Source organism: Guillardia theta, assembly GCF_000315625.1.
Source record: "Guillardia theta CCMP2712 unplaced genomic scaffold GUITHscaffold_42, whole genome shotgun sequence".
In the NCBI taxonomy this organism is placed as follows: Eukaryota; class Cryptophyceae; order Pyrenomonadales; family Geminigeraceae; genus Guillardia; species Guillardia theta.
In genome coordinates, this window is record NW_005434632.1 from 178,497 (window position 1) to 193,101 (window position 14,605).

At 52.2% G+C, this 14,605-nt stretch overlaps 4 protein-coding genes across 4 annotated transcripts; 1 reads left to right on the forward strand and 3 right to left on the reverse strand.

The window, feature by feature from the left end:
• Nucleotides 1-412: 412 nt before the first annotated feature.
• On the forward strand, nucleotides 413-2,156 carry GUITHDRAFT_109893 (hypothetical protein; the record flags this gene model as incomplete). The annotated part of the gene is made up of 15 exons (XM_005831032.1): nucleotides 413-474; nucleotides 521-575; nucleotides 624-688; nucleotides 748-790; nucleotides 842-916; nucleotides 963-1,093; nucleotides 1,141-1,220; nucleotides 1,271-1,321; nucleotides 1,377-1,448; nucleotides 1,494-1,552; nucleotides 1,599-1,673; nucleotides 1,720-1,797; nucleotides 1,843-1,886; nucleotides 1,939-1,993; nucleotides 2,088-2,156. The coding sequence occupies 15 exons, from the start codon at nucleotides 413-415 to the stop codon at nucleotides 2,154-2,156; spliced, it is 1,014 nt and encodes a 337-aa protein (XP_005831089.1).
• Nucleotides 2,157-2,423: 267 nt separating this feature from the next.
• GUITHDRAFT_139963 (hypothetical protein) lies at nucleotides 2,424-3,116 on the reverse strand (the record flags this gene model as incomplete). Its single annotated transcript, XM_005831033.1, has 1 exon — nucleotides 2,424-3,116. The coding sequence occupies one exon, from the start codon at nucleotides 3,114-3,116 to the stop codon at nucleotides 2,424-2,426; it is 693 nt and encodes a 230-aa protein (XP_005831090.1).
• A 1,911-nt stretch (nucleotides 3,117-5,027) lies between these two features.
• GUITHDRAFT_163647 (hypothetical protein) lies at nucleotides 5,028-11,884 on the reverse strand (the record flags this gene model as incomplete). Its single annotated transcript, XM_005831034.1, has 32 exons — nucleotides 11,834-11,884; nucleotides 11,726-11,785; nucleotides 11,627-11,674; nucleotides 11,496-11,580; nucleotides 11,381-11,440; nucleotides 11,225-11,336; nucleotides 10,993-11,073; nucleotides 10,605-10,665; nucleotides 10,202-10,318; nucleotides 10,135-10,173; nucleotides 9,962-10,054; nucleotides 9,781-9,876; nucleotides 9,498-9,716; nucleotides 9,363-9,449; nucleotides 8,949-8,975; nucleotides 8,751-8,826; nucleotides 8,444-8,493; nucleotides 8,158-8,270; nucleotides 7,994-8,084; nucleotides 7,771-7,827; nucleotides 7,693-7,725; nucleotides 7,551-7,646; nucleotides 7,459-7,497; nucleotides 7,334-7,370; nucleotides 7,067-7,244; nucleotides 6,931-6,996; nucleotides 6,567-6,883; nucleotides 6,345-6,522; nucleotides 5,419-6,226; nucleotides 5,304-5,354; nucleotides 5,149-5,211; nucleotides 5,028-5,105 (listed from the first exon to the last, which is right to left on the reverse strand). Exons 1-32 carry the CDS (start codon nucleotides 11,861-11,863, stop codon nucleotides 5,028-5,030), a joined length of 3,546 nt encoding a protein of 1,181 aa, XP_005831091.1. The 5' UTR covers nucleotides 11,864-11,884.
• Nucleotides 11,885-13,821: 1,937 nt separating this feature from the next.
• Nucleotides 13,822-14,513, reverse strand: GUITHDRAFT_163648 (hypothetical protein). Its single transcript, XM_005831035.1, has one exon. The coding sequence runs from the start codon at nucleotides 14,356-14,358 to the stop codon at nucleotides 13,978-13,980; it is 381 nt and encodes a 126-aa protein (XP_005831092.1). The 5' UTR covers nucleotides 14,359-14,513; the 3' UTR covers nucleotides 13,822-13,977.
• Nucleotides 14,514-14,605: the final 92 nt, after the last annotated feature.

Here is a 14,605-nt window from a genome sequence, read left to right on the forward strand (position 1 = left end):
TGATTCATGTTGAAGCATGTTCGAGCAATCACGCACAGAAATCCTCGACATATTTCAATTAGCTGATCGGCCAAAGCAGTCGACATAACTGGTGAAAGACAGAAATGTATGATAGGGGATCCTCCCCATCGCCATGCCTCGATGATCGCGAAATGTCTATGCTAAGAGCTCAAGCATAGCAAGCAGAATTCTAGCTAAATGAATTAGTGACACTCAAGTGACCGAAAGGAGTAGAGCGAGTTTCATTCATAAGAAGAGCTGAGTGACCTGCTCTTGACTCCGACTCAAACAACCCTTGCTTCAGAATCGCTTCGGAGATGAGTTTGGAAGAGTCGGCCGAAGGCGCAAGGGAGCCGGCAAGCACTACCAGGAGGAAGTGGACAGGCATCGAATTTAGAGGAGTCCATTGACCATGGCTGAGCGATGCTTCAGGTTCGATGACATGGATGATGGTGACGATGCGCCCAAGCAGAGGTGAAAACAACTGGGAGGCGGCTGCTCTAGGCTGATAGTAGAGCAGGCGCCGGGCCGGGGCGATGCAGTCCTCGATGAAGATGGGGCGAGAGCTCAAAGAGGTTTGGAGGGAAGAGATGGAGAGACCTTGTCTAATCTCCTTGCCCCAGGTTGAAAACGCTGCCGAAGACTGGGAACACAGTGAAGACAGCGAAGAAGAGGCTGAGCGAAGAAAGTGAGTTTTGCGTTGATCTTGGAACTATGTCTTGTCCTTCGATTGACTCTTCCTCAAAGGTATGAAGAAGAAAGTGGAATCAGGATAGAGCCCTTCAACACAGTAATCCCCAACCCTGCTCTGTATCTTTCAACCCTAAACATAGACAAACAGGATATGGAGCGAGAAGAAGGTCATTTTGATGCTGCATCCGGCCACTATGTAGAAGATAAGTTCAAGATGTCACAAGTATATGTTTGAAGCACTTTGTTCGTTACTGAAAATTTTGCGTTAGAGAGATGCATGGCTCGATGAGGTCAATGACAAGTACGCACATGGCCTACAAAAGCCTGTCGCGCGGAACAAAGAGGAAGAAAACGAGGACGACGAGATGGAAGAGGAAGTCGATCAACAGTCGTTGCTTAAGTAATCTGAAACCTCAGCAACTTAATCGGGCTCTAATGATCTGCCAGGATCTTGTACGAAGCGCTCAAAGAGGGAGAGACAGTCGTTGCTTTCCTCCGCCGCATGCGAGCTGACAAGGAGAATCTTGGTAAATGACCTTCACGAAGATCCTGCTGGCAAATGATCGTGAGCTTGCAGAGTCAGAAGTTTTCAACAAGGTCACTGAGGCATCGGACAAACTTCTAGCTGGTACGTTCATCGCTCAAGGCTCCTTCATGCCTTGCCTTGATGATTCGACTGGCAGCTGGGTATCTGAATGTGTACTCGGACCCCCGAGAGAAGATTGCTCAAAGAATCCAGTTCGAGCAGCCAGCCGGTGACCTGATGCCGAGCTGTCGTGCTCGTGGTGATCCAGCTGCAGAGACGGAGGAGGTTCCTGACGATGGCCGGACGTGGGAGTACAAGATCCTCTCTGAAGATGTCAGTTCACTATGATCCGAATATCGCCATGCTGACCGGGACGCAGCAACACTCAGCTCTTGCACAGCTGGACCCCAAGAAGATGTCCATCAAAGATCTGAGGGCTTACCTTGACTCCCAGGTCCTCCTTTTTCACGCTGCAATTTTGCGAGACTGATTCAAGATAGGGCGTGTCTTACAAGGGAATTGTTGAAAAAGAGGATCTTGAGGCAAAAGCATCTCAGGTGTTGGACAAAGCGAAGAAGGTAACAAGGAGAAAAGTTTGTATTCTTGTGTTGAAAGTGTCGCAGATGCTTGATATGGTCTATGGACCCTTCACTACCTCTCAAATGAGGTACTTGTGTTTGGATGTAGTGCTGCGATTCCAACATCGAAGCTTCTTTCAGATCCTGGATCAAAAGTGGTTATTTTTCGGGCGAACAAGTAGCAATGATTCGGCAGGTAAGCGAAGAACATCTTCTGAACTTCTCATCTCTTCTTTTTGCGCCCTGTTACCTTTGCTGATCAAAGCCTTAAATGATGTCATTGGCGTCAGGTGACGGACCCTCCTTCCGATTTCGTTCGAACAGATCGGGTTGACCTAGATGATCTGATTGCTTCATGAGCGAAAGCTGCAACAGCTTTATCAAATTTGTTGTGCTGCCTCTATTCTTGTATGCTCATCGAACATCTCAAATAGACTGCCTGCCCTCTATTCTGATGCATGAGTAACATCGACATGTCGAGAAAAGTAATCCTCTAATTGTTTATTTACCAAAGAAATCAGATTCAAAAGAGTATTTCTGCACATTTTCTAAACTCTTATTGTTTGCCATCTGAAAGGTTTAATTTGAAGACACGCCCTGCCCCCTTTGCCTATAAACATTATTTATCATGTTTCAACGTCATCGACAGTGTCTTCAGTATATTGACATCGGGCTGGCGATCGCATTGTGTTCAATCTTTCCAGGATCCCCTTCAATCTCTCATCACCCTCAGCAGCCGAAAGGATCTGCAAGACTGGGATGTCGTACTCCTCGTTGGTCCTTGACAGCCGTCGAGCAAGCGACGCAGGGAGACTTTCTCGTCGCATCAGGCACTTGTTCGAAGGGGTTCGCTTCTTTGCTCCCTCCTCCTGGGTCTCCTCACTGTTGCTCTGAGGGGTGCAGGGGCAAGACGATGCCCTGTGGCCACATTCGAGCACTCCTTGAACTAGTCCTGTTGCTCCCTTGCAACTCTCCTCGCAGTAGAACTGATCTATCAGTTCCTTCGAAAGTGGAGGTACAACACAACACGACCTCCTACGCCCCATGACCTTTCTGTTTCCTTGGCCGACCTCAGGCGCAACACTCTGATGCAGAGGAGTCTGCTCAAGCCTCTGCTCCCTCGCTCCCTCCAAGTCGCGTGCATGGCCATGTCCCCCGTCAGCCACGTGTAAAAACCCTCGCGAGGTTGCGAGATCCAGTGCAAACTCGTTGCGAGCGAAAGTTTCACGATTCCGTGGAGAGCATACGGTTCTTCCCATGTGATGACAGTCACCCTGACTCATAAAATGGAAGTTTGAGCTGTCAGCCGCTAAGAACATTTTCTTCGATTCGATAGCTTCCTTACTTCACTGTGATGCTCATAATCCCACCAACCGATCACAATTATGTGCAGCTCCTTCACGAGGGGTTCAATCCCTTCTATCTGAGTGTGGTTTCAAGAAATTCCAGCCGGGTTCTGAGTTTGTTTTTCGACTGCAGCTGGTATGTTACACTATCCCACAAAAACACAGTTGTACAAGCGAAGGTGGCACGCGTATATCAGCGAACACAACCCAGATCTTGCTGCACTTTGATGGCCTCCTCTCTCTTGAACTCCTTGCGTGCGGATCAAAATTTTTCCTTCCTCCCCTGCTCCTGCTCCTGCTCCTGCTCCTACTCCTGCTCCTACTCCTGCTCCTGCTCCTGCTCCTTGTGTCACTCCGTGAGCGCCTTTCCACTGCTCGCTCTACAGTGATTACCCCTACCCCGTCAGAATCTTATTTGTAACCCCCAGGGACAAGAACACCGTATGTTGATGCGAGTACCCACGATCTCGGAACACCCCCGTAGACATACGTTTCTGTACCCTACCCTAATAAAGACCTAGTTTTACCCGCACCCCTTCTTGACCGAAGAATTGCTATGGGAAGCATGGGGTACTAGGATACATTTCCTGTCTGATAGTCAATAAATAACCAAGTGTACCCACCCCCTCCCATCTTCCGACTTGTGACTTTCAAACCTACCCCTTAGGTTCAGCCCTATCGGTTGGTACCCTACCCCCCTCTAGTTGTTCAGGAGCCACCCCATTCTCAAGAGAGCCTCTTACGATCATCAAAAAAGTTTTTTTTTGAAAGACCGCACTTAGCTACTACCCCCGTGGTGATTGGTACCCACCCCTCATGTGAATGTTGACGCTTTGGGATGGTAGACCACCCTGACTACCTTCCATATACCTCAATAAGTACCCATCTAGAAGTACCCTTGGTAGTCCACACCCAGAAAACCAAGTACCCCACCACCTAATGCGATCTCGCAGTCATGTTCACAGCACCTATTTCCTCACCTGCTTTGTCAGCCTCATGTCCTGACTGGACCCTACCTTCTTAGACCACCCCACCCCACCTAGCCAAACAGAACCCACAAAAATCCGTTTGGCCCCAGCCAGGCAGAGTCCCACATTGTAGTAACAGTACCCATACCCCTCCTACCCTCCTGTTGTAAACTTCGTATGCTATCCGTCATCGGAGCCGTGGTACCAGGGAAGAGTTTTTACTGGAGGGATTTAAAAAAACGGACTTGATTTTATGCTGGGGTGGGTAGGGGTACCTTTCTTACCACACACGTCGTAGTAAAGATGAAGAGAGTGATGACACACCTCATGAGCACTGACGAGCGTGATGAGGGGTAGTAAAATAAGGGGATACGGGGGTCATCGTCGGGTCACGGTACATTAATGGAACCACCCACCCCACCCCCCATGGACGGTCTGTTCCCGTTGTATTTTATACAGTTCGACTCTTTTGAGGGTGCGGTGGAGGTCGGAAGGCGATAGGACCTGGCAAGAGGGCGGAGGGGTGGAAAGGTTGCGGAAGGGAAGGGGTGGGGGTGTTGGGGGGACGGAAGGGGCGGGGGCGGAGGGAGGGGCAAGAGGGAGAGGGAGGAGAACAAGAAAGCAGGTTTGCGCCAAGTGGGTTTAACAAGATGGATGGATGCTCTTGTTGTTGTGATGGGCTGCGTTGATTGCGATTGCTACTCATGAGCAACCTACCATAATTCTCCGTCTCTGACAATCTCTGCCTGCTAAGGCGGTGTGTATAAACTTTCTTTCTCTGCTTGTATGCCGTGATTGATCAACCTGCGACTCTTTATTTGAAGACAGACGTTAAGTGTTACTCGAATAAGTTGACAGTGTTAACGACAGCTGATCGTGCAAGGAAATCGAGGAGAGAAGGAGAGAGAGTCGATCTTTATTGCGCGCGAGCTGATGCAATCAAACGTGCTATTCTCTTCGCTTGTTCGGAGATCTCCTTGAGAGGCAGGAGAGCCTGTTGCAATGTTACCAACCAACAACTTAATAAGAGCTCTTACCCGCCCATGCTCAAACCCGATCTTGTGTAGTGTTTGCTGTTGTCGAGCTCCGTGTGGATCGATCTGTTCAATCCCAGCATGAGCAACCATACCCCCTCCCCCCCTTGCACAGCAACCCACCAACCCCTCCGCCTTCCCCAAACAACGTTACGCACCAGCAGCCAATCCCCCAGGTTATCTTGAAACCCAGTGGAGAAGACAATGACCTGCGGCATGACAGCAGCAGTTCAGAGCGCGCGAGGTACCGACGACATCCTCAACATCACTCACGTCACAAGGAACAAGCTCAGTCTCACTAGACTCGCACGCTCGCGTCGATACCAGCACGTGCCTTCCCCTGGCCTGCATGAGCGGCCCATGAACCCTCAGCGCTCCTTTCTTGATGCTGTCCACGAGCCCTCCTCCCTGCCTCCCTGCCCACTTGTCGATGATGGGTACCCGCCGAGCACCGAAGGGCCTCCACTTGCGGGCGCCAACGGGAAAGAAAGGGGTCCACCATGCTCGCCCGAAGTTGACGACGATGAACAAGTCGACAACAGCGTCTGCCAGAGCAGGAGGAAGGTGCTGTAAACAGAGCCGAGACACCCATTCCACTGCCAGAGGGCCCCACTCCCTCCTCACGATAGGAGGAACGCTTCTAACGCTCAGTGAGACCGACCTGGCACGTGGCAGGAGCGACATGGCGATGTCTGCTGCGCTGTTACCCATCCCGACGATGAGCACGTGCTTCCCTGCCAAGCTCTGCATGCTCTTGACCGAGCTTGAGTGGTGCACCTCCCCCTCGAAGCCGGCGACAAGCTCCTTCGTGTTCGGCGGGAAGCAAGGGACAGCGTGTAGCCCTGATGCGATAATGAGATGCTCTGCAATGAAAACTTTCCTCTCAGATCGCGGCTCCTGCGCCTGCTCAGGCTCGTTCTGTCCACCCTTGGCCTGTCCCGTCCCTCCTTCGGAAAGGACTTCTACCTCCACCAGCCACCTGCAGCTCTGCGGAACCCTCCTGGCAGAGACAACTCTTGTCCTTAACGAAATATTGAGAGAGAAGCGAGCGGAGTAGCAGTGAAGGTAGTGGATGAAGTCCCTGCAGCAGACCATCACCAGTAGCCACCACAAGCACGGATGATGAAAGACAGCAAAAGTACACATCATAACGCAACACAGCTGATTTGCTTGCTCGTTGACTAGCACCTCCCACTCACCTTGCGCTGAGGTCGCGGGGGAGCAGATTAGAAATATTGTAGTGAGGGAGCTGACAGTGTTGCCGACGGGATGTGATGTTCAGCTCGTCGTATTGAGAGTTCCAGTGACCTTCGATCTTGTCTTTCTGTTCGAAGATGAGGATGTCTTCCACGCCCCTCTTGACAAGACATGCAGCTGCTGCAAGGCATGTCACTTGCCGCTCTATCAACCCAACAAGGTACCTGCTAGGCCACTCGCTCCTGCTCCGACTATAATGCACCCGACATGAACCGTCCTTGACGCGTCACCGCTATGATCGGCTGCGCATGCGCCTCCTGATAGCGAAGGGCGGAGCTTGTTGAGGTACAGACTGTGATCGTGCCTGGGGATTTCAAACCCCATCGCCTTTGCTGCGTGTAGCACCACCGGCAACTTGCTCAGATCCACTTCCCCCACCTCATGCTCGTCCCATCCCATGTTGGCATGTACCATGGCTGCGGCATGGCACGCGTACACCTCGTGCTCAGGAAGCAGAATAGAGAAGGAGCGCTTCGAGCATCTGATAACTTGTGTCATGACTTGACAACGACAACCAGTGCACGCCACCTCTCAGGTTGCATCCTCAACAGACCTCCGTCGATCACGGTGACATCCTTTCTCTCTCTGATGTATCTACCCAACAAGGTTAGATCATCCCGCTTTACCGTCTCTCTCCGAGCAACAACAACCATGGCAGCCCTACCTGGAGTTCATTGCTGATTCCACAGACAGCACGTTTCCTGTCAAGGGGCAAGGGACTGAAAAGACGACGGCAATGCCGTCTCTTGGAATATGCTCACGAACGCCGAGGTCGTACTTGCCCACAACCCAGACACGACAGAAGACGCCGTCTTGCAGTGATCTTGCGTATCTGATTGAGCCTGCTCTCTGGATTAGAACAGACAGACATCCATGCTACAACTTTGACTTGCCTGTTGATCTTGACGCCTCCTGGCGAAGGGCTTCAAACCTTGCGGTAGATGAAGTGTAGCAAGTGACATCGAATCCTGTTTGAGAACAAGTCATCAAACTGACAGCTAGCAGGGTTTCCTCCTCACCCTGTTTTACAAGCGATAGCGCGACTGCCCTTCCTACCTTTGACGTTGGGCCAGTCAAAAACACCTCCCGTCTCATCTGTCATGACTTTAGGTACCACAGCAGCAAACATCAGCTTCTTGCTTCATCACCTCGCACGATTGTTCAGACTGCCTGAAGAGCTCGATAACGTTCTCGACGACAACGGCAGCTGTCAAGGTGTTTCCATGGACTACCTGATTGAGAGCCTGTCAGATGACTGAGGTAGTTCTTTCCTCTTCGATCTTTTCTCACCTTTGTTGTCTTTGGATTCACTTCTCGAACGAGCTAATAAAATCTTATCAGTTTGACCGTTGTCACCGACTGAAAGACCTCTTCTCCTGACTTGTTGACGAACTCGGCTTTGTTGAGAGCTCCTAGACCCAACACCTGAAAAGAAAGCAAAAACATCAAATTCTGGTAGACAAGGAGGAGAGCATGGGGGCAGGGAGAAAGGGAGGAAGGGAGGAAGGGAGGATAGCAGGCAGGCAGGCAGGCAGGCAGGCAGGCAGAGAGGGATGTCAGGCGGTGTGACAAGGGAGGCATGCAGGCAGACCTTGTATCCAAGTCTGTCTGCCTCACGGAGGATCTCGCAGATGTTGTCATGAGCTCGACGAGGAAAGGAAATGAACTGCCAGCCAAACAGTCTGCAGTCTCCCGTCAGCTCTTGGCCCTTGCGGTCAACCCGCTGCCTCTAACAAGTCCAGAAAGCCAACGGACCTGCTGAGCCACACTGAGTTGCGGCAGCCAGAGAAGGAGAAATCGTCCATGTAGAGGTAGGGGAGGCAGACGCGAGGACTGAGGAGCATCCATATGATGGAGTAGACGAACAGCTGGAGGGCCTGTGAGTTGAGGGAGGAATGCAAAGGAGGGGAATACCAAGGGAGAAGTCAGCATCATCCACGTCTTCTCTTCCCATCTTCTTGCTTGCTGCTCTGAACTCTTGTTCCACAACTGTTACCAACTTCAGGACGAGATGATTCCAGCAAGAATATGTGATTCTTACAGCAAATGCCGATGACAGGGTCGTTGGATGCGCAAGAAAGACGACGTCACCTGTTTCGAACTAACACGAACATGTCACGGCACAAGGCAATGGAATGATACAAATGGATGTTGCAATGATTCGATCAGATCAGCTTCATTGATAATCATCCTCCTCATCTTAACGCGCATCAGAGGCAATCGCGGGTAAAAGTCTATCAACACTCCTTCCTCGCTCCATCTCCGACAGCAAACTTCATGCACAAGCAAAGATGAACCGATTTCAGAGTCACAAGTGCATATGGGCGACAACAAAGTCGGCAAGGCACCTGAGATCGCTCCGCTGGCAGGCACCAACCAGCCTTGTACAAGAGCTTGCGGAGGAAGGAAGGACAAGCCGAGTCTCTGCCACAAGTTGTGAGATGTAGAGCTCGATGGTTGAAGCTCCATCACAGTGAAGATGAAGACTTGTCCCGTGACAGGAGAAGCCGAACAATCTCCTTCTCGTCCTTCCCTTTCTTGTTCACTTGCATGCTCTCATATGCAGACACCACCTGCGAGGGTGAAAGATGTGAAAGGGGCCACACAAGACAACATCTCCATCAATACAACAAGAAACAAGCATGAGCAGACATGAAGATGAATCACAGATGGGGAAGAGGCAGGAGGATATGCCCATGGCCAGATATACAAATTTGTCTCGGAGCGGGAAGTGAGCAGCTAAAACGGGAGAGGCAAAGGAATCGAAGAAGGCAGGAAATGAGGTAGAGGAGGAGGAGGAGGAGGAGGAGGAGGAGGAGGAGGGGGAGGAGGAGGATGCCAGATCAGAGAGGGTATGATGGGCAAACGGTAAAGCGAAGAGAGAGAAGGCAAGAGGACAGAGAGGAAGGCAAGGGAGAGAGGGAAGCTCGGCGGAAGAGGGGTATCAACAGAGATCTTACCAGTGCCGACGAGAGGGCAAGAGCGCAGAAGAGATTGAAGGTCGACAGTGAGGAGAAGAAGGAAGCAAACAGAGCTGATAGAGAGATCTTGAAGCAGGATGTGACGACATAAGAATGTTGAAACATGATACATACCATGGAACCCAAGGCAAAGACAGCAAAGATGATGCTGTCATTGATCGGGACTGACATGCAGTTGCTCGAGAACTCCCGCATAGAGTCGAACATGCCGAGCTTGCTTTCACAGTCATCTTCATTCTTCCACTTTGGCGCAAACTTGTCATCATGAGTTTGACCATAGATGACAGCCTTGAAGGTCTCAACGAAGAGTGTTGCCGTTGACTTCTTGGTGACCTGAAATAAGTTTCATCACTATCACTCGCATTGTCTCCATCATCGTCACCATCTCTAATCTCACAACAACCGGCACATCGGCGCCGTCAACACAAATCATCTTGGTGACTATTTCATTTTGCTTTGTCATCAGTATCTCTAGAGTCACCATCTCCACAGACTTCCAACATGATCATCATTGTTTCACATGAACCATACATTAAAGATCTGAACATGTCTCTTATCAACACTCAAGGGTGATTTACCTGGCACGCAAGAGCATGGACAAACCAGACAGCTGCGATGAAAACAGCAAATGACAACAGCTCCTTGTCCTTCGAGATCATGTCTAGCACAATCTTGCAATGGGTTGCAGTATCAAACCCCTTCAACCATCGGTCATGATCAAGATGCAGGATGGATGTTTGTCATGTCAAACCTGAAGAAGAACTCGCTTCAAGGTGATGAGAGCGTCGACCTGCGACAACTCCCTGTCACTCACTTACATCAAGAGAATGGATGACAACCAATGAGTCGAGATGCCACTGATCGATCAGCAATGACATGATTCCCAGCCTTTGCAAGGTGTCATTAAACTCATCAGAATCGAAACTTTTGATCACCTAGGAGAAAATTTCCGGGCAGCATCAAGAGAAACAAGGCAGATCTTCATGCTTATCAGTAAATTTGAGTTCCCTTCCCTCTACCTCCCATCTCTCTGTCCTCATATCATCTCGTCTCGTCTCGTCTTCTCTCCATCCTCTTCACTGCTCTTCCATCCTCATCGGTTTCCTGTTCGCTCTCTTCTCCTCCATCTCATTTAAATCCGGCTGTCCTGTAACTTTCTTTCGCTATCACTTACAAACCTCACTTGCTTCATCCTTATCTATGTCAACAGGTTCTTCTTACCTTGGCGATATGATAGATACAAGACATCATGATCATGGTCTTGGTAGCATCAGAAACATAACTGCACGTGTATTGGTCAATCACACAGTGATGTTTTCGCTAGACTCTCTTCTCCTTGTTGATCCCATCCGATTCTATCTCTCGGCCAACTCCCCTCATCTCCTCTCCTCTCCTCTTCTCTTCTGCCCTTCCGTTCCCTGCCCTGCCCTGTCCTGTCTTGCACTGCCCTGCCCAGCCCAGCCCTGTCCTCTTCTCTCCTGTCCTCTTCTCTCCTGTCCACTTTGCTTTGCTTCGCTTCTCCTTCGTTCGCTCTCCCTCTCGCTCTCCCTCTCTTTCCTCCTCCCTCTCCTCCATCCCTCATCTTTCCTCTCTTCTCCTCTCATCACACCTGTAGCACAACATCATCGACAGAACTTCTCGTGCCCAGTAAGCTGAGAGCACTCCAGCAATCACCCAGTAGAACCGCTTCCTGCACATCAACACTAGTTCATGGGAGCAGAGAGAGAGAGAAGGAGGAAGGTAACAAGAGGAGAAGCAGGAAGGTAACGGGAGGAGGGAAAGATTTCAGGAGAGAGATGGAAGGACAAAGATCAGTGGGAGTGAGGACAGAAGTGAAATACCGTAGCAGGGCGATGCCATATTTGCGATCGAGACGTTGAAGATAAGGGTTCAGGAGGACGTTGGCATGCTGCATGAAGATCCAGACTTCATGTGCGAACAGGATCCAGGTGACTGAGACGTTGATGAGACATCGAGGAGGCACGCATCCATCTCACATGTGTTCTTCTGTCCTGCGCGCGCTGCTCGGTGTTGACTGTTGTCATGGTTCAACTGCTCTGCGGAGAAAGTCACGGACGAGCTCGAGAGCTCCATAGCTCGCAGCAAACTTACCAAGATGGGGAAGATCATGCCTGCCATGGTCCACAGAGGCGATGACGGAAGCAAGGTGTTTGAAGTTCTCGTTCAGCGCGTCAACCTTTCCCATGCTCGTCAAGACACGTGGCGATCGTGACTGAAAGGACCTTGGCCTCCAACGCGTCGATTCTCTGCATTGCCAAACTTTCCTCCACCTGTGAGGCAGGCTGAGTGACCATTCCTTCGTCATCGGGTACTCCCATCACCTGCACCTCACTTCTTCTCGCGTCCGCTGGCAAGCAGGCGCAGAGGAGCGAGAGAAGCACCTGGAGCATTTGCTGAGAAGAAGTTTCCGCTTTCCAGAGGATGCCTACCGCGATGAATAGAAGTGCTCCTCGGGACATGCTTTCGCTCCACCGGGACCTGAATGGTATTCGATCATGTACCGGAAATACGGCGACAAGATCATTGGTGTTTTCTTGCATTCGCATGCTTCAAGTATAACTGAGAGGTCTACACCAGTTTGCACTACCTACTACTTTGCGCTCTACGTCCATTCATACTATGCAAGGCATGGGCGCATCAACTTGCACTAACTCACGTGCTCACGAGCTGAGTCCTCACTGTGAGTTGAGGGTCAAGAAAAGTCCAGGTGCCTCCTGTCTTCATGTCCATCTCCGCTCCCTTTCCCTCGCTCTCTCCTCCCCAGCCATTAGCAAGGATCGGGGGCCACCATCTAGTCTTTATTACTGAGTAACTCTTGAGTCTGCGGCGCGGCCTTGTGCCCCGGCCGGTACGACGATCCGGGGCGGACTCGGACTCGGGGAGCCTCGGAGTAACTTAGAGTAACTTGCCCGGGGATCGCGGGGACGGACCGTCGGACCGTACGGCCGGGCGGCGTACCGTACGGCGGTCGGACTTGCCGGCCCGCCGGTGCCCCCGGGGGCGGCCGCCAGTCCGATCCCGGCAACGAGTCTCACCCTAAACGCGGGGTCACCGGGTGGCAGCCGTGACTCAGTGGCTCAGTAGGCCCCCGTACTCGGCGCTCAAAATCCTTTACTCAACTTTCACTTACTGTTACAAGAAGTTAAGTTAAAGATCAGTACGAGGACAATCAGGAGAGTCGAGGAGGCTTGACCCTGACACTGTCGGACGGTCGCACAGGCCAAACGGCGAGAAGATAAAGACAGATCATCGGATTATTCATGATTGGTTAAAACCGGAAGTTGCCGCACTGAGTTGAACTCGGGACTTGTGACCGTCCGATCTGAGTCAAGTGCCTCGGCCCGGGCCCGCCTGGGCGACTGAGGGCCGGCGGCCTGCCGGGCCCCGGTGCGCCGCGCGGCGTCACTGAGTCAAGCTCACCATCATCCGATCCGATGACTCGGATGATGTGATCTGGTCACCGGTGACCGTCGAACGCCGTTCCCGCCGCCTGAGCCATCCGAACTTAGTTGTCACAGTGTCAGGCCAAGTTGCGGCCGCGGCCGTGAGACCACCGTCAGCAGTGCCGCGCCGCCGTTTGCTTGTGACACTGGACGGTCAACCCGGCGCCGAGCGAGTGATCCGATCAACTTAGTTGCGTTTTCTAGCCGCCCCGGCCCAGTGTCACTGAACCGTCACGCGGACTCCCGCGTGACGGTTGAACCGGGGCCGACCCGGTACGGCGTGACGATCGGACACCGTGGAATGAGCACCGTAGAGCATCAGTGAGGCCTCAGTCGCCGCGACAGACAGTCAGAGTTGCTATCACAGTCATGGTTGACGACTTAGTAGTCAGTGACTTCGAGCCTCGGAGGCCGACTGCGGAACTTACGGAAGCGGCGGTGGCTCGTTCAAAGGTTGAACCGGGTTCGAGTTTCAATGTGCGGCCACCACTGAGTTGCTTCTGAGCGCGAGTCCAAGTGCCTTGAGGTGAGGCTCTGAAGCTGAAGGATCAGCGACGCCTCCTGTGGTGGGCAAAGTGCAAGCAGTCTGATGCGGCAGCATCACGAGGGGCGGATCCAGCCCGAGTTAAGATCACAAGGTAGGCTTAGTCAGACGCATTAGTTTGGCGAGACCGCTTGCTCGCTCACCATGTTGGAAAAGCCTCTACAATTGTGCTTCACTATCGTCTTGCTGTTCACCATGATGAGTAAGTTCGACTAAAAATACTGGCTCCTAAAGGGGAAGCTAGAAATCAGACACACTTCACTCCGAGTGATCTGACGCCTGATAAGGCAATTCCACACGCCGCCGTACAACATAGAATAAAAACAAGCCAGGCCTTTCCTCCCTGAAAAACCGTGCCTCTCTCATGAATGTCTTCTACCTTCTCTACGCTACTGTCTTCAACACCATCACCGTCTCTCATTGCCATAACGCTCATATAAAACCATCTTTATTGACATCAAACAAAATCATCCTCGGCATACACATCAGCAGGTCTCGGGGCAGGCAGGGGAGAAGTGCCACGGGTGATATCTCCGGCCTCTTGTACTCCCGGCGTGCCTTCCTTGATCCTCTCCCTCCGGCTCTCCTACATGCCAAAGAGGCGCCTGTAGAAGGTCTTCTTGCTCGCAAGGGATACCTCGAAGGGGGTCGCGATGGGCTTCTCGGCGAGGTCGAGGCGGTGGTGAGCAGCCGTGGCGAGGACCTCGTGGAAGGCCTCCGTCTTCGCCACCTCCACGTACCTCCGCGCATGCACAGGGGCGTGCGCCCTAGGCTGCATCTCGGCCAGCGCCGGATGCGGGGCGGCCAAGTGGAGGGACGGAGCGTGGACGACGGAGTCGAGGGCGATGAGACGGGCCTGGGCGGGGACCTGGTGCGGCATCACGGCGCCAGTAGCAGGATGAGGCATCTGCGACATAAGCACGTCGTGCTTGGCTTGGGCGATGGCGAAAACGGGGTTGGTCGACATTGGCGATGTTGGGGTTGTGGAAGGTGTGGGTAGGAAGCGATACAAGAGGTCACAAGGAGGCTGGCTGGGAAGCACTGAGAGCAGCGAGAGGTCGGCTGAGAGCTGAGGGGGGAGAGGGCGTGGAAGTAATGGAGGTGGGAAGGGAGAGGAGGGAGGTTATATAGGGGCGGGAGGGGAGGAGCAAGGAGGGGGGAGGGGTAGGAGAAGAGGGTATATTTAGAGACAGAAGTGTCAGCAAGTGACCTGC